General features: G+C 40.2%; 1 protein-coding gene across 6 annotated transcripts in view; it reads left to right on the top strand.

Moving 5' to 3' along the window:
- The window catches only part of GALNT13 (polypeptide N-acetylgalactosaminyltransferase 13), a 152,447-nt gene that overhangs the window by 1,117 nt on the left and 132,094 nt on the right, over positions 1-19,236 (top strand). For 4 of the 6 annotated variants that reach the window (XM_062637803.1, XM_062637807.1, XM_062637809.1 and 1 more), the window contains exons 2-3: positions 10,817-10,907; positions 11,376-11,624. In XM_062637803.1, the coding sequence (XP_062493787.1) occupies positions 11,483-11,624 (142 nt within the window). In that variant the 5' untranslated portion in view covers positions 10,817-10,907; positions 11,376-11,482. Of the gene's footprint in view, positions 1-2,142; positions 2,522-7,406; positions 7,543-10,816; positions 10,908-11,375; positions 11,625-19,236 lie in introns of those variants that run through there. The other 2 variants (XM_062637806.1, XM_062637804.1) reach the window with 2 other exon arrangements.

Raw genomic sequence — 19,236 nt, forward strand, 5'->3', positions numbered from 1 at the left:
AAATAGTAAAGAAAGGCAAAACCCAGCTGCTGGAGCTGCCATTATTTCTTTTTTGTTGCAAAATGAGAACGGGTTGAATATTTGTTTGGCTGCTCCTGGGTGACTGGAAATAGAAAAGATTAATGAAAGATTAAGACATGCTTAGAATTACGTAGAGGGAAGCAAGAGGTAAAGATTATTTTAACTGGTTGATGGCTACTGACTTTGAGGAAAGAGATGAGGTCTTAAGGTTTATATTGTTTTTCAGGTATTCTCTTAATTTTCCTCTGTTGTGGCCTTGGTTGATAGCATTGTCTGATTACTGGTGATCCTGGTGTTCTACATTCATTGGTAAAACCATACAAAAGTGCTAAGGCTAATGAGAGTTAAAAAAATTGCTGGGACTTGAAAAATGATACTTTATCTTCTGGTATTTTTTTCTTTAACTAGGCCTGTTACTACAAATGCTTTAGGATATTTTTTTTTTTAATATAAAAAGTGGTTTTGGAAGGCAATAAACTGAGAGTGTGTAATACGGCATAAATTTGGATTCCCCTGGGGTTAGTTTTTTGAGGTTTAGAAGTGATTTCTCCACCAAATAGCTATTCTAAGAAACAAAGTGTGTGCTGTATCTTTCTCCCCTTGTGCTCATGCACGAATGATTAGTGTTTGCAAGTTCCTGAAGATGTGCTCTCGGGAGATGCTGATGCTGGTAGAATAGGGTGGAAAGGTAGACTCGGCGTCTCCTGTTTGACTGCGGATGAGCTTTAAGAAAATGGAAGTGGAAATAGTGCCTTTCAAGCACAAATGAGGACTGGGGGGAGGATGTAAGCCTATGTGATTCTGGGGTTTATGTCTGTTAACACCTGCCTCCCACCTGCCCTAGAACAAACTATGATTCTTCCTGAACCATCATGAAGAAGAGAGGTGGTGTATCCTTTCCCACCATCTCTACCCTCAAAACCACTATTCCTTGCAGATAGTAAGTTGTAAAAATGTTCTTTATCAGCTATAGCAGAAGCTTATGACCAGTTTATATTTGGACATGTGCAGAATCAGTTTGAGTTACTTTCCTTCTAATGTTAAGTGCAGTTGTTTTGGGTTGAGGCAAAAAACAGTAGAGAACCACCAAACCCTATTGTTGGAGGGCAGAAAAATTAAGGCTGAAGAAGTAAAGCAGAATCACTTGGAAATAAGAAACTAGGAAACCTTGTAATATTTTTTTTTTCCTATGTAAGACAGAATTCTAGCAGAATTCTAATTCACATGAGCAGGTGAATTCAAGAGACTACTGCTTCTGAAAATATGGGAGAATTCAGTACCATTTGGCTGTACGTCGCTTTTATGAACATAGGAGAATCTGGTTTGTTTTTTCTTTAATATAGTGAGAGCTGTGAACTTTCTAATGAGCCTGATTTCCTCACAAACAACAATATGAGTGGGGAAAAAAAAAAGATTAGACAGTGTATATTCTACTACTTTTGTGATCAGTTTTAACTTAGAATAGGTATGATATGACTTACTGATTGTCAAAAATGGTCGTTTTAGTATTCACAAACTACTTTGTTCAAGACTGTTGTTCTGTTGGATTGGAAGAAGTGAGGGAGTTTTGATTTCCCAGCATTACAAGTAAGTTCCTTTGGCCTTGGTATGTAGAAAAAAGTATCAACGGGTTTTTTCTCATCACAAAGTTGGTGAAATATATGTTTTCAGTCGATGCAGCTGGAGGTGGTCCTGGGTGGGTATGTCCTCCTAGCTCAAATGAGCAAGAATGCCTTACAGTCACTATTTCCTGATCTTCAGATTTGAGTCGATGGCTGCTGCTGAGTGCTGCATTAGGACTGCACGGTGGTGAGCAGGTGTACGTTCAGGAGATTACTGCCCTTCTTGGCAATGCAGAGTAGTAAGGAGTCGCTCTTACAAACAGGATTTGTGTAGGAGACTGTCTTATAGAGGCAGTGGTTCTTTCTTTATTGGTTCTCTTATTCCAGCTGTTTAAAGTTTTGGGTTTGTAGTGTTACCTTCACACACAAATACCTTTGCACCAATCCCACTCATCACATGGACAGTCTGAGTGTTCGGTTTATTTTTTGATGTCAGTGCAATGTTGATAATGAGTGTGTCAGCACAGTCAGGGTGGCTGGGCAGCTGGTTCTGTGTCTCTGTGGTATGTTTGGCACCTGTGCTGGTGAGTGCTGCAAGCCACATGTTTGATAAAGGTTCATAAGGAAATCACTGGTATGTGGCTACAGCTGTCTGGGCTGTGTCCTTCCTTGGATATTTGCCCTGTAGCTTTTCCCCTGTGTCACTGCCTGGCTTGCATCAGCATTTTGTTCTTGCTACTTGTTAATTTCAATGTTATGTGGGAGAACACGCGCCATCTGAAAACAGAGTAAATATAGTCAGGTTAGTCTGCTAATTAGCTGTGATGAGGTCCTGCAACAGTTTGCAGGGGGAATACCTGCCTGCCACCTAGTGAGGTGGTCATTGGAGGTGAGAGAGGGGAGATGCCAGGGCTGACTGTCAGGGCGAGAAGAAACCTGTGAGATTGGGGACCAAAGTCCTTTGATTTATGTCTGCTACTTTGGGAGAAGAATGTGGAAAAAGGAATGAGAAGAGGACTGCATTTTTTTTTTTGTTTGCAGTATGTTATAGCACCTGGGATTGTGTTCTGGTATTTGGGTATTGAATTTATGCCCATGTTCTTTTAAGGGTTCAGGTGTTTTTTGTGTGTATGTAGTATTTTTTTTTGATTGGTTTTCTTTTAGTTGGCTTTATGTTTTTGGTGCTTTGTGCTGACACATTGGCAGAAACAGCCTGGTTTAGTACAAGGTTGGCATCTGAAGGCATGGACTTTAGAGGACAGAGCAAACTGCAAATCCAGATAAATTCTTCAGAAATTTGACACAGCTTGCAAGCTAAACTGGCTTCCAGAGAGGTTGCTCTGAACACAAAAACTATTTCTCATCTGGATTTTGGGGATGTGGTGCGTGGAGGTATCGATTCTGGGAGAAACTGGTGCTTGTAATTGCCTGACTCTAGTCTGAACAAAGCAATGCAAAGTAAAGGGTAGGCTTTTATTACAAAGAAGTTTGGTTAGATGAATTAATAAGTCTTTTCCACTTTAATTTCTGAGTCATGGAAATGCATTTTAAAGTGAAGAATAGGTCTATTATTAAATGTCAAGCAGCCTATTTCAGGAAAGGAGAAAGGAGTAGAAACTAATTCTTAAAACACAAAACACTGCATAGCTCTAACTACAGACCTGATTTCCCTCCTCACCCCCCACCCCCCCCTTTATTTATTTACTTATTTATTTATTCTTTCTTACTAAATGTGAAAGAGCTTCCTGTATTGATCTGGGAGATTGGCAGTTCTAGCATTATAAGGTCTTCAGATAGCTGTACCTGAATTAGTAAACTGCTCATGGTATTAAATGATGATTCATGATTTGTGGAGTGTATAGTATGTATTGAGGTTTGGTTAGATCAATCTACATTTTTTGTAGGCAAAATATATTTTACATATATTTATTTTAAAATAAAGGTATGCCTTAGATAACCTTGCAGACCTTAAGGGTTCTTAAAGCAAGCTTACCTCTTCCTTTTTTAAATGGTAATTGCTCTCAGAGTGACTCTGATAAATTTAATCTATAATGCAAAGCACATTTTACCCAAAGCTTGAGCAGTGGACTTACCTTGTTAAGTCATATTCCATGGTACCACGGTGCTAGTACACATGGATGCTGTTGTGTTTTAATAGTCTTGTCAGTTCACACTGGCTAATTGCCAGTCAGTGCAGTACTGCCTGCATTGGACCTGAGTCTGCAGCAGAGACTGACAAAAGTAATAATGCCAAATCTTTCTGGGACTGGTGCTTAAATATTGTCATTGTCTGTTTGTGGGGTGGTTTTTTTGTTTTGTTCTGGTCTTGTTTTTTCAACTCCAGCACCTGCAGTGAATCACAGGAAAGCCATGAGAAACAGTCACATTCATCCTTTGATTTATTAGAGATGAAGGCTGGAAATCTTAGATTTTGGATGAGCTGAACTCTGGCCTGCCTTCCTTCATTTTGAAAAAGACATTTGTGATTGCTCTTATTTCTGCTCAGGAATTTCTTCCAGCAAACTTCTTTCTGATTACTCCTCAGCTGACCTACCTATCTTTTGCAGAAGTCTGATCCAAATGGCTCTGATGGAGCAGATGTGCACTATAGATCAGTTCTGAAAGGTTGAAACGCTACTTTACTGGAGGGCTCTGTGGATGCTTTTACTACTGAGTTGCATTAATTTTTAAAAAATAAGTATTCTGCTACTCTCACAAGCTCAGTGTTCATCAATATGTACCTCACCTTGGTGTCAAATGTTGCGTAATAACAAGGATTTGTCAACAGAAGTATTTAGTGTCTGAATTAAGTGGTTCATAAAATGATCCGGTGTTCTCACGTACTCTTGTGGTCTATACCATAACAGTGTCTATGGCCATCCTAAGGTTTCTATTTCTTTGCCTTTAGCCTAAATTCTTTCAAGTATGTGAGAGGAACACTTGAAAGGCTGTGAACTGAGATGCTTGCTAATATACAGAGATGTTAAACAGGATAAATTTCAGTGCTGGCTGAGGTGTTAAAAACATACACATAGTTAAAAGAATGGTCTACATGACAAATAAGAGATTCGCTAGAAAATGCAGCGGGCCTCAGTTAAATAATGAAAAGGCAGGAAATTACCACTGGAGTCATAACAGTAGCATAACTCCATCCACTTATGTGTCTTCCTAATGCACCTGCCATCTGAAAGCTTTGTACATATGGTAGTGGATATGTACCCCAAAAGGTCAGCCAAGGCAGATTTCTGCCTCCCCCCTTCAATAGCATGTTTTTTTCCCTTTGGTTTAGAAGGTATGTAGTTTAGTGCTGTGCAGACATATTGTGGAAAAAGTCTCTGTGGAAATGTGTAGCTGTGTATGGTGATATTTAATCAAACATGTACTATAAAACACCAGTAGGAATAACAGATTGTCAGGAATAGGCACTTTTGATTCTGCTTTTCAGCTGTGAAGAACTGCACCCATGACGTGTGCTATTTAACTGCAGTAAGAGCCATGATATGATTTGGAAACATGGCTCTATCGCTCATCCTCTGAGGAAGTGAGACACTGTAGTGGCAGTGCAGGTATTGCTGGGGCACATTTTACTGTGTCTCTGTTCCTCTGCTATCATCATTAAAGTTGGTTAAAGTTCTCTAGCATATAGTAAAACTTAAGTTTAAATGTGGCCCCACCAGGAGGTAGAAGCAGGCCTTCTGTTCCTTCTTCTGCAAGTTGGACTTCAGGGTGCTGGTGGGATTCACGGGTGGTTTGTTGTCCCCATAGGCACTGCCTAGTGTATCCCTGCTGCTGCCAGCTGGCCCCACATAGCTGTGGGCACCTGCAGCCTCATCTCTGGCGAAGGCCGGTGGAGCCATGAGCCACTTGGAGCAGAAAAACTGAATTCTTTCCATCCCCAAGAGCAAGCCGTAAACCTCCTGGTGGTCTGGGGAGCAAGGCTGATGTCCTGAGGTACAAGGGCTGCACTAGTGGCTGGTGGGAAGCTGGGGAGTGGCCAGGCATCTCAGGGGGCTTTTGGCAGAGTCTGGTACCCAGGGGAGCAGCCCCCCAGTTGCTAGGCAACTGCTGCCTGATGCTGTGCTGCAGCATGCTGTACATGCATGCAGATGCGGCCACATCTGGCAAAGACAAGAGATGTAGCATTCTTCCTCATGTTGTGTCTGTGTTCCTATAATACATTGTAGATCAAGCTGCATTTTTATCAGGCCCTTCATTAAGCTCTTACAGCTAACATTAAGATCAATATTGTCTTGAAAAATGTTCAGCTCTACTTCAGATTTCATTCCATATGAAATTAACTGTTTTGTTTTGAGACAGTAATAACATGCAGTTTGCATCCTTTCTTACCCAAGCATCTAGACATCATTAGTCACTTTTGGTGTTCCTGGAAGTGCTGATGGCTAACACAAGTTGCTTTGCACAGGTTGCAGTCTTACAGATTTGGGAGATCAGATTGAGGTCAGAGTAGTCTCAATATTAATTTGTAATTAATATAAAAAATATTAATTACAATATCGGAAGATGTAATCACAGTGCTGGGAAGTAGGTGGGTTCTGGGACTCTTAACTGTGCTTCTGTATTTCCATCAGTAAAGGCACCAAGTGATAAAATTGGGTAAGTCTTCTGATTTTCTCTGGAGAACCTTAACATGAAGGTTATGCTTACACTTAGCAGACCATACTGTCCCTTAGGCAGCTTTCATCCTTTTCTTTTTCTCGCGTGTGACGAGCAGGCTCTGGGACGGGCAGGAGCTGACTCCTGCAGGGTGGATGCTGATCCTTTGGGAGTGATTTTGGAAGGGACAGATGCATTTGAGGGATCCAGGCAAGTGAGACCTAGGGTCTGGTCCCTTTTTCACACTGGTAGTAAAAAACTGGCTCAAGAACTGGGGCTTTTGTTGAATCAATGTGCTAATATGGGGCAATGTGTCAAACTTTGAAGGGTGTGACTGCAGGAACATCACCGGGGAGTAAAACCAGTGAGTACTTTTCAAAGTCTTGGCCTCAGTCTGTGCTCCTATTGCTTCCACAAAGGGGATAATACTACTTCTTTTAATATTACAGATATTGTGAAAGTGAATTAAAAGCTTTTGAGGTGACTGGAAAGAGCAGTGATGAACGTCGTGGCTTTGAGTCCCTGAGAAAATGAAATATTGTTCATTCTGTGCATGGCTTGGCTTGTGTGAAATAAAAAGGCATGGGGCTGTGTGGTGAGCTACAAGAAGAAATACCGAACAATTGCTTTGTTTTCCCAAATCTGATCTGCTGTGTGCACTCAGTGAAAGTGAGCTCTGCAGAAGGGTGGATTTTTGTTTTATATGTGAGAAAGGCAAATCAAGGTTTTGCAGCTATCTTTAATTCTGCCTTGGATTTGTAACCTCTGTAACATTCTCATACCACAGCATTTTATTGTGGTAGTTTTAGGAGATGCTGGCAATGCAGATGATTTCTAAATTTACATCCAGTTTTCTATTATAAATCTCTCTTTATTGTTTATAACACTGCCAAACTGCAGGTTTTTTGGGGCAGGAATTTCCCTCGTTTTGTTGTTGTTAGATGCTGGTTTTAAATTAGTTTTATTCTTAGAAGTGGTAGCTCAAACCTCCAGCATTTACTTCCCTCCTCTTCCTGAAAACCTTGTTACCCTGTATATTAGTAAAATAAAGCCCTGCTCCTTGAGAAGCTTTGTCTCATCTGAGATCTGGAGGAGGGATTTAAATTAGCCAACATGGCCAGAGATGGTGCTTGTGTTGAGGCTCCTTCCACTTGTGGCTGTTGGTGGACAGATTATCGTGGCCGTTGACATCCCATTTCCCAGCAGTGTCTGCTTGATCCCCTTTGTGGGTGTTGTACTCAGTGGTGGTGAGCCTGGATAGAGGTGTGGAAGGAGCCCGTTTGTTTCAGTGCAGGCAGGAAAAGTCTGAGCTGAGCGAAAGAGCCTGGCCCTTGAAGAAAAACAGGTATTTGGAGACAAAGAGAGAATCAGCTGCTTGGAAAAGGGGGCTGTGGGTAGGCTTAGGAGGTGGAAAATGGATGGAGAAGATCACTGAGGACCCTGACCGGGCCTTTAAATATCTGAATAAGGAAACATTAAGGATTGGAAAGTGAGAGGAGGAGGAGACCCCTGACAGGAGAAGATTGCTGTTCTTTCCACTGCAGCAGCGGTGAGGTGGCAGAGCAGAGGACAGAGCAGGAAGGAAGCAGCTGGGTGACAGAAGAGACCAGCCTGGAGACTGGAGCTGGGGTGTGCTGGTGGTGAGAGTGGCTGAGTGCTGACACCTCATGGGAAGATGAGGTGATGAGGCCATAGTGCCGATGTACTTTAGGCATTGCCTTACACTTTCCAGTTCTCGCCCCTTGTGTGTTGGGAGGTTTTCTTATTGGTTTGAGTGCTTGAACTTTGTGGTCCTCTTATGTAGTGCTGAGGTCTTCCCTGTGTGATAGGAATTGAGTAGCACAAGTTTAAATCATGCACTTAGACGTGAGTGGCTCGTGCACCAGGCATAGAGAGAACATGTTGTTTGTGTTTGTACTTGGGAGGAAGATGAAGAAATGAATGATTTTCATGATAGGCACAAGTCCTTGCTTAAGTTTCTTATTTGCTGCTAAGAAATCTTGGAAAAGCAGCCCGAGGTGCACTGCTGGTTTAGTTTTGCTTTTTTAGATTAGTGGCCGTTGCATGTAGTTCTTGGTTTAAGGCATACTATTTATGTCTCAAAGGATTGTAATATAAAGCATTTATAGACATCGAAAAACATTCATAATCCACAAACGTGTGACAGGAACTTGGAGTTTTTGGCAGAAGTATTCCAAGATTGGTTTGAGGTGGTCTGGACCATGACTGAAATTTTTTTTCTCGTGTATTTTGTGTTACCTCAAATGTGAGAACAAAAACCTTGCTCCTGATTGCCTGGCCCTAGCTTTTATTTTTTTTTTCATTTCAAGTACTCACTGAAAAATGCTATTCTGCTTAGTCAATACGATTGTGATTTTTTTTTTTTTTTTTTTGAGCAAATGTGAGGTTTGAAGAGAGGGAGAAAAGGGAGAGGGGAGTTACATCAGTCTTGAAACAGAGCTGGGTTAAAAAGAATCCAAATGATAAACTTTCCTTTTATAAAAAATCCCAACCAAAACCCACAGACAAAAACCCAAAACATCTGAACCCCCCCAAACAAACAGGAAAAAAACCCCAACAAACCTCCAAACAGAAAAAGCCCCAAACCATTTTATCTGAACCTGTTTTTTCATAATTCAACTCAAGCACTTGATTGAAGAAAAAAGTTCGACTAGCCTATCTTGGTGATATCTGTATATACATTTGGAAGTGAATATGCATGGATTTTGCTAATTTTATTTGTTCAAACAAATCTTAATTGAAATATAAGCTAACTTGAGGATTGCTTGTGGGTGGGTGAGTAAGGGCTTGGGAGCTCTATGGCATGTGTGGGAGCTGTTTCAACTGAGTGGTGCCGGAATTGTTATGGATGGTGCACGGCTAGGATATGCCTAGAGAAGGGTCAGGAAGGGTGGCCTTCACCAGAAGCCTACGTAGACAGCAAGTGGTCCCTCCTCAATCATTTGATCTTCATTCCTCATCCTGTATGAATGAAGCTTCCAGCAGGGACCTTGAAGGAGAGAGCCGCCCCTTCAACAGGACACTTGTCAGACTCAGTGGTGGGATTGAGCCTCTTGTGTGTCTTTGGAAGCTTCCTCCCACCCCATATAGATAGCTTTTGTGAATTAGATTTAGATAATATAGATAGGGTGAATTTGAAACTTGCATTCCAAGGGAAAAATATAAAAGTCATCCCTCATACTTATCCACAGGCCAGATTTCTTACAGACATTCTTGGATATGTTTGCACAGCAACTAGCTGCTAAGTTACAGTATCTGCTGGCAGTTTTTCTCTGGGTAATGAAATACTTTACTTAATTTCTTCCTTGGAAAAAAATCAGGGACATGTAGGACATGAAGAGTAGAAGGCTTGGTTCTTTGCCACTGGTAATCCTTTCTTTTGTAGCAAAGCAACCCAGGACTAGATAGATGGTTAGAGCTTGACGCCAGAGGCTGCACTGCGTGTCACCTGTAGCAAAGTGCTGTGTGTACATGGAAGTACCTTGAATTAGGTGGACTTTAAAAGATTGAAGTGTGTTTTCCCACTTTTTCAAGAAAGGTGACGAATATTGATTCTAAATGTTAACTATTGTAAAAAAGAAGCTTGCCATCACTGCTGCTAACTGTAACAGCCTGTTGCAGCACCTTCATTTGAACAAGCACTTGAAAGCTAGATAGTTTGTCGTAGCAGGCTGCTGTGGTTTCTGTACAGACTGTTTGTTTAAAACCTGCACAGCTTTGGGAATAGAAGATTTTTTTTTTTTCCGATCACCCATCAATGACTGCTATGCTTCTGAGGTTTACTTGCTTATATTAAAATAAGAACTGATGAAGAAAAAATTCTCCTGCATTATTAAGAGCTTGGGGAGGAAGTGCCTTTGTATCTCAGCTGGTGCCGAACAAGTAACTATTCTATTCAACACTACAAAAGCTGGTTACAGCCACCATGGTGACAGGGGCTGCATGGGGAGGGTTAACACTTCAGCTCCTTTCCCCCTCTCTTTTTTTCTAATACAGATCTCTGTTAATTTGTTTTTTCTTTGTCATTTTCTTCCTATAATTGAACTGTTCCTGTTGACTAGCATGAAAATGAACTGTGCTAATCTGCAGCACGTATTCCTGAGCCCTTGAAATTTTAAATCAACTGGCTGTGTATCACTACAGCTAGAAAAGGAGCTGTTATCTGTGATAATATTGAAGACAGATGGAAAACTTTATTAATGATTACATAGTAAAATAGCGCTTCAGGAATAATATGGAAAACTATTTAAGTCATTCCATCTCTTCCAGTCCTTTAAACTGGCAGAGGGGAGTTTTAGGTTAGATACTAGGAAAAAGCTCTTCCCTGTGCAGGTGGTGAGGCACTGGCAGAGGTTGCTCAGAGAAGCTGTGGCTGCCCCATCCCTGGGAGTGTTCAAGGCCAGGTTGGATGGCACTTTGACCAACCTCATCTAGTGGAAGGTGTCCCTGCCTGTGGCAGGGGTTTGGAACTGGATGAATCTTTAACGTCACTTCCAACCCAAACCATTCTAGGATTTGATGATTCTATCAAACTTCTATACATTCTAGGAAAGGCAGTAAGATGATGAGGACTTTCTTCTGTTTGTTTTCTTTTATAGGTACTTGGAAAGTTACACAGCAGTTCAGTGCTTAGACAGTACACGGCCAAAGCAAAACTCCCAGTCTTCACATGGGATACAGCTTATAACGGTAAGCTTAAATTTTTTAGAAGCAGTCATCTAGCTTACATATCTGCACTAGGAATAGATACGGAGGCCCTAGAATAGCATAAATACATTATTTGAAGAGAATGAAAATTTAAGTTTTCTTTTTGGAGTTAATATATGTCTAATGTTCGATAAACTTATGGATATTGGCTAGAACCATCTGTTAGCACTGCTTCATTGTTTTTTTTTTTGTGTAGTCTTTAGTAAAATTTATTATGTTGCATGAAAGGTGTATGTGTGTTGCACGTGTTTCTAAATGAAGTCAAGACTGTCCATGACTTAAGCAGCACAAAATGGTTGGTATTCATAAAAGGATGGTAGAAAACAGTGCCTGTGTCTTTAGGAAGAAACAGATACTTTGAATATCTCTACACTGTACTTTCCTATACATTTTTCCAGTTCAAACTATGTATACATTACCTAATTGAAATGCTTTTTTCTTTGCTTGCAGTGGGATGCTGGTCCTTGCTTCCATGTTGGATTTTAGCTGTGGGAGTTTGATACCTCTCAGCAACTGCTGTCTTTCCTCAGTGTTTGACCTAGAAACCAAGTAAAGCGATGAGGAGATTTGTTTACTGCAAGGTGGTTCTAGCCACTTCTCTCATGTGGGTGCTTGTGGATGTCTTCTTACTTCTGTACTTTAGTGAATGTAATAAATGTGATGATAAGAAAGAGAGGTCTCTGCTTCCTGCTCTGAGGGGTAAGTGCCAAGTCTAAGGTATCTTTAAAGGTCATAGATTTTTATTTATTTTTTTTTTTACGTATTTAGCCTCATGTTTCTTTCTCTGTACTTTCTAAATTATTTTTCCAATTCAAACAGACAAAATACCAGGATCTGAAGAATTTTGTTTCTCTAGTGCTGTAGTGGTTTCTGAATTAATTTCTGTTATCCTAGTGTTTGACCTTTGCTGTAACAAAGCCTGAGTCTTATGTTTTCTTCAGTGAAAGTAATATAAATTCTTCACAATACATGGAGGAGAAGACGGAAGTAAATATATAAGTTTTTTATAAGAAGTCATTTGACCTACAAGATAAATGATTCTCTATGATTCCATGGTTGTTTTTTTTTTTCTTCATTTTTGAACAGTACTTACTTGTAAGCTTGCTTTTAAACTCTTAACTCGGGTAGAAACAGTTGTTCCAAAAGATTAGATTCCCCTCCACCATATGAAAACATTAGGAGCAAGTCTGAAATGCAGATGGAGCAGAGATTCTTGTCTTGCTCCAAATATTTTTAGCAATGTAATTTACTAGAGGGGAGTTCATGAAAGGTGAGTCTTGACTGGAACTACAAGATTTCAAGTTTGTAATTGCTAATTTCCAGAGCTGCCATTCACAGGATAGATTGCGTGCTTCTGTGCATCCAAAAGATGCAAGTGTTTGCAGTTTAATACTTGACAATGAACTTGAAAGTAACCTGTAGAAGCTGTAACTGATGTCGACTGCTGAATGCAGTTAAGACCCATGAGAAATTTACGAGAAGAACAGGGAGTAGAAGTTTACAAAATACAGGTGTTTGTTTTTCTTTTAAATTAACATCCTAGTCATAAAGAGTTCAAGTTCAGTGTATGGAAGAAGGAAGATCATTTGAATCCCTAATAGGATTGGAACAGGATTAATTAGAACTAGTGCAACTGCTTTTGTAACATGTTGATAATAGACAAAAACTGTGTCTGATGCTGTTTCTCTCTTTGTAAATACAGGTGCATGTTAAAGTACTGATCCTTAGTTTTGTTCACAAGATAAATCGTTGTCATCTTTTTAAAAGCACTTCGGGGTTATAGTTCAATTGAATTGATAACTTTGCAATAATTCGAAATGAAACTGCCATTCAGTGGTGGGTTTGTCATGTCACAATTCTTAAATGTATTCGGAAAGCTTCACTTCCACCTTCCAATCGTATTAATAGCTACATGATATTAAAAATTATTTTTTCAAATGAAGGGGATATTGTATTGCTTGTTGCCATAGTTGTTTGGGTTCTTTTTTTTTTCTTTCCCCTGTGTGATTGAGTTTAGCCTGTCTTTAAACAACTATTAGGCAACAATCTGGCATATCGTGAAGGCAAAAAAAAACCCAACCAACCCATTTTACCTATGCTGTCAGCTGCAGAAAAGTGATCTTAAATTGTTTTTGAAGTATGCATTGGAATTTTCTCAGAATTTATCACATTTTGTGAAATGACTTTAATTGGTTGAATTTTTTGCTATGTAATTGGATAACAGAAAAAATATTAGAATTATAGAGTTTATTTTGAACATTGTCAACTTTTAAGTGAATCTAAGGTTAAAAGATGATATAAACACGTCCCTGCCACCACCACTGAAATTTAACTTGCAAGTATAAACTCACCTTTATTTCTCAGTGCAATACTATGCAATACTCCACTTTTATTTTGAAGTACTCTGTTGCATTTGACTACTTGAAATGACTTTTTTTTTATATTCAACTTACTAACTCTGTGTGCTGTGCCTGTTAAAAAGAGATGAGGTTTCTGTGCAGAGATTCTGAAAGCAACACTGCTTCTTGCTCTTAGGTTTGAGAAGCAAGTTATATTGCATATATAACATTATTTCTACATTAAAACCTGATAAAATAAATATTGAGTCTCTTACTATACTATTCATGTTCTATATAAATATCGTAAGAATATTTAATTGTAATTTTTACAAAATCAGAGACACTAATACAGTTTTATTGGAAATTGATTCTATGTCTTTTTTTGTTAAATAACTGAAACTCACCAAGGCTTCTGCCACAGAGGAACAAAATGAGCCAAAAGCAGAGTTCAGTCTACTTCATCCTTAATTTTTTGATCAGTTGTTTAAGGGAGAAGTACCTCTACTCTGCTTGGTCATATACGGACTTAAATAACAACAGTTCCAGTATATGAGAATTATTGAACATTCTCATTGAAAAGATTTTGAGTTTTGGAAAGCGTTGTTTGGTAGATGAGAGCTGTTAATTCGCTGAAAACTGGCTTGCATAAATAATTGCAGGAAACCTACTTTTTCTTATTTGCAGCTATAATTGAAGGTTTGGTAACTTAGAATGTAGTTTGTTGTGTTTTGTGTTAATATATCCACCAACTTGAAAAATGATACACACTGTTCCGAATAAATGTATGTGTTCTTGAATGAAATTTACATTCCGGTCCACTACATTCAAAGTTAATTTGTCTGTTTTTTTTAGGCTTTCCAATGTCCTAAATATTTATTGTTATATTAGATAGTCATAGGTATTGCTATGTCAGCGTGCATCTTTGAAAATACAAAAAAATTTTCTCTTTGTTATGGTGATTTAGCAAAATGATTTAATTTATTTCTGTTGAAACTGTATGTGTTCTGGTGGAGTAATGAGAAATGTTTTTTAAACTTCTGTAGCTTCTAGTGCAGCAGACTACTAAAACCTCCTTACTGTAAGTGCCATGAGTTATTATGATGGAAATGCAGTGTAGTGCTGCTTTTTTGCTGTAAAGCACCTGCATGGTACTATCACCTTTGTCTTATTAATAGTGTATTTATTAGTCTCTGAATACCTGTAATTGAGAATGCAGATTATCTGTAAACATAAAAAGCAACATAATTACAGTATTTCCACAAGGGTATTAAAAAAGGCACAACAAGAATCAATACACTATTAGAAACTTAAATTGGACATGTTAATCCAGTGTTTGAAGTCACTTAATCCATCACGCTCATCATTAATTGGAGAGGAAAGATTCTGCTTATATAGAAAGGTGTGTTTAGAGGTGAAACTTTCCATGCCTTTTTCAGTCATAGTTACTGTATTCTAAATGGTTTGTAAAGACAACTTTACAGTAGAAGAACTGTAAGCAGGGACAGCCCATGGACTGGAACGCTGCTATCAGAAATCCCCCTCTGACGTCTTGCTGTGCATCTGTAAGTGTACAAGTGACAAGTATAAAAGCTGAGTGTTATAAAAATGAGCTGCTGCTGAGCTGGGTTAGTGGTATTGCTTAACAACTTGCAGGTGTTATCCTGATCAACCCTGAGCTGGCTTTCAGTCAAGTCATCATTACTGGCATCTATTTTCATGCCACTATGGAAAAAAACCCAAAACATTTATTTCTTAAACTTACATAATACTTTAGAGGAGAATGAGTGGAATCCTTTCACAGGCTCTGGTTATCAGTGGCACAGAAACTGTGAAAGTATCCTATGAGCAGCTTGGCAGTTCTGCTTCACTCGGTGTAGGATCCACAGCCAAAGGATTGAATTATGTCACTGCTGCTTTCCTCTGACATTTAAATGTGTGTTTGAACATAAATCGGGCTGTCTGATGTGGTGGTATTTGGGCAGCATTGTCTAGATCTTGAGGTGATGGAGAAGTAAGTTCCCAGGATGTGCATCAAACAATGGGGAAGCTCTTTCAAGGGTAATCTGTAGCATAAACAGGATTTCCCATTCCCAAAGGCTTACTTGCGTCTTATAGGAATCTGCTCAAAAGCATAGATATTTTCCTGGAAACTCATGTTTTTCTTGAATTGCAGGAAGCTTAGTTTAGGACTGGCGATGCCTACACTATAAGTTATACGAAAGGTAGAGGTTTTATGGAGAGCATTCTATTAAGTAGGAGTTGGATCTGGCTTCTCCCCAGTGCAAGTAAATGCATATTGTATAGTGGAAAAAGGGACAGGAGCATTTAGAAGCGCTCCTGGTACGAGAGAGCAGACTGGAGAGAGGGTCCTCATCTCTTTTGCTTCTTCTCAGTGTGGTCCTTCCTGCAGAAGTGGGAGCCAAAGCTGTCTTACAGGTTTAAAACATTGAGAACCTAGGTGCATAGTCAGCTGCTTGCTTAGAAAGGGTTTTGAAGGGAAAAAAAAGTTGGCAAGTCCAAAATCAACCAGGCATCTGTCATTTTTACCCAGTGGGGTGTGTGCATGAGGACTTCAGGAACATGGCACTGAATAAACTGATGGGAGGCCCAGCTGAGCCATCACTTGGTTCAGAAGTTTGGGAGTATTCAAGATGTATTGTATTGCCTCTTGCAGGACCCTTTCTGCAGCCTGAGCCAGTTGTGGATTCAGCATCACATGGGAGAAAATAGCACTTGGTTTGTCAGATGTTCTGACTTGCCTTGGGCTCTTCTGCTCTGTGTAGGTGCAGTATGTACTTCTTGCTTGGCTTCCAGCTAAGAATACTTCAGTGCTAGTATTGATGACAGCCACTTCAAATATTTCACAAGAAGAGGTCTGTTTCTTTCAGAAAAGCTGGATCTTGAGGCCTGTCCGTATGGGACTGTATCTAGTCTTCTTTAGTGTACCTGGAAGCAAGTGCGTGAAATGACAAGCAGAAAGGTAGCTGCCCAAGAAAGAGGTTGCAAAAGCAGACTTTCTCATGTCATGAACCAGTTGTGTTCAATGTGATGTTCCCAGCAGATGGTTCTTCTGAACCGTGCAATACTTGAGCTGGCAGGACAGGATGCTTTCAGATCTGCTTGAAGTAAGTCTTATCTGTATTAAAAGCAGAAGTGTCTTTTTTATGCACAAACTAGAAGTTGATTTACTAGAAGTGAGCTTGCAGTGAAGAAAACGTTTAAACCATACTGGGATGCTGTTAAATTCCAAGCTGTGAGATTGAAAGGGATTTTATGAAGAAGGTATGGTACGTAAAAGCCATGGTCCGTCCTTTTGTTTAAAAAATGGCTTGTGTGTCATCTCTGCTGCTTGTGTTGTCTTTCAGCAATTTCATGATTGTATGTTCTTACTAACTCTGGAAGTCTTGTTCTCTGAACACACAAATTAAATACTTTTGAGCAAATATTTGGTACATAATCTTAAAAAGCTGAGAGAAGGGGTTTATGTCTTGAAGCAAACACACAGATGGTCTATATCACTTAGCTATAGATACTTGCTTACATACATCATAATAAAGCCAGTTGCCAGGGATGTCACATGTCTGATAAGATGCCCTAAACATTGCAAGGCCAGAACTTTTTACTGTGGTGTTTTTTTTTTTTTTTTTTTTTTTTGCTTTGGGGGAACAAAACCCCAGAGTGGACATTCCCAGGTTGCTGGTGGGAATGACTCAGTAGAGCTGCCTGTCCCAGAAGACCCTACTTCTCATTTGTGTTGTGAATGGTGGGTTACTGTGTGGTGTCCTGGGTTCAGCAGCAGCAGTCATGTTTTTTCCTTTGTGGTAGCTGGTGCAGTGCTGTGTTTTGACTTCCAGCCTGGGAACAGTGCTGGTGATACCGATGTTTTCAGTTGTTGCTAAGTGATGTTTACCCTGACCAAGGACTTTGTGAGGCTCATGCTCTGCCAGGGAGGAGGGGAAGCTGTGAGGAAGCAGAGATGGGGCGCCTGACCCGGGCTAGCCAGGGAGGTATTCCATACCACAGCACGTCATGACTGGGGTGAGGGGTAACTGGGAGTTACCCGGAAGGACACGGGCTTCCGGGTGGGACTCGTTTCTTGGCCGGTGGTATCGTATTCTCTTCTCTTGTTATTTTCCCTTATCATTGTTGTAGTTGATAGTAGCGGTGGTGATTTGTGTTGTACATTGGTTGCTGGATTGTTCTTGTCTCGACCCGTAGGAGTTGCACTCTCTCGATCCTCCTCCCCATTCCTCCGGGAGCGGGGAAAGGGAGAGCCCCGGTGCGGGGGCGGGGGGGGGGGGACACGACACGCACACAGACCTCGATTGTTGTCAGCTCGGCGCCACTCACTGGGAGTGAGTGAACAAGTTACCTGACTGGGTTTAAACCACGACATGTGGTAAACTGCACCTGCTGGGTCTTGCTGCTTTGTTGAAAAACCTACAGACCATTTCTCAGCCAAGGCAACTGACAGCCTGGCATTTTATCAGTTAAGCTTGATTTTAGTTTTCCGCTAATCAGGATAATTCTGAATGGCCCCAAGACCTCTGTTTCATGGTTACTGGAGCCACCTCCTTACTGTGAACCAGATAAAGCCTGTCATCCCTTTGGGTTGGGTGCTGGGGGATGAGAAGTTCATGGCTGCAGCTAGGGTTAGGGACCCTTGTCAGGGACGAAGTAGTGTGTGTCAGCAGTGTGGCTGTGCTTGGAGGTGTAGCTCCTCTTGTTAGGCTGCTGTCAGTAGGAGGAGGAACATTCCTGAAAGATGGATAAACCCTCTGTCTTTTGATCTGTTTGGCTGTATGCATAGCCTTCCGTCCAAAATCTCAAATACTCTCAGAGAATCTTATCATTCCCCAAGCTTCTGTCATGCTGGGAGGGGGTTTAGTTTATTGTGCCTGCTGCAGCAGTTGAGAGGGAGGATCTTAATTTCTAGACGTTTTGTCATGAAAACACATCCTGGAGTCAGAGGGGGTTTTGTGCATTTATTTTAGTGTTTTTCCATCATTCGTGGTTAAGGAATTTGAAATGGAAAAGGACTTTACTACAGAAAAACTGCTAATTGTTAATTTCAAATTCAAATATAGAATCATAGAATCACAGAATCGTTAGGGTTGGAAAGAACCTTAAGATCATCTAGTTCCAACCCCCCTGCCGTGGGCAGGGACACCTCACGCTAAACCATGTCACCCAAAGCTCTGTCCAACCTGGCCTTGGACACCGCCAGGGATGGAGCATTCACAGCTTCCCTGGACAACCCCATTCCAGTGCCTCACCACCCTTACAGTGAAGAACTTCCTCCTTATATCCAGTCTAAACTCTCCCTGTTTAAGTTTGAACCCATTACCTGTAGTCCTATCACTACAGTCCCTATGAAGAGTCCCTCCCCAGCATCCTTATAGGCCCCCTTCAGATACTGGAAGGCTGCTATGTTAGTTCCATTCTATGTGTTCTGTTTGGAAAGCTGTATTTGAAGACAGTTGTTGGCAGTTTTCTGTCCAGATTGAGAGTAAAATATGCAGTGAGGTTGAGGAAAGTAAAATATTGTTCTTCAGATAGTAAAATGGGGAGCATGTGCCATTATTGAAAAAGTAATTGTAAAGAAAGTGTGATTAATTAAAATGAGTATGTATTAGTAATGAGATGAAACTGTAATTTTAAGTGCTTTGTCTTTGCAGTGTGACTAATGCTTTTAATGCAGCTTTGTAATGTCAGCGTATGTTTTAGATTTTCATGAAGTGGTGACAAATCTTAAATATTACTTTGGTGTCTGTTTTTGTTTCTGTGTTAACTACATTCTCAAGTGCTACAAAAAGGACTTGTCATGAAATCAGTAAAATTATTAGAATGCTATTTTGAAGAAAATTCAGTATAAGAGAAAAGTTTGCTTATTCAAATCCTGTAATTTTTTAAAAAAGGTCTGTGTTCTGATCGCATAAAGCAAGTGAATGAAACATTTGAATCCTGGAATA

This window comes from Pezoporus occidentalis, unplaced genomic scaffold, assembly GCF_034315485.1.
Source record: "Pezoporus occidentalis ecotype Australia unplaced genomic scaffold, CSIRO_AGI_Poc_V1 ctg54, whole genome shotgun sequence".
NCBI lineage: Eukaryota > Metazoa > Chordata > Aves > Psittaciformes > Psittacidae > Pezoporus > Pezoporus occidentalis.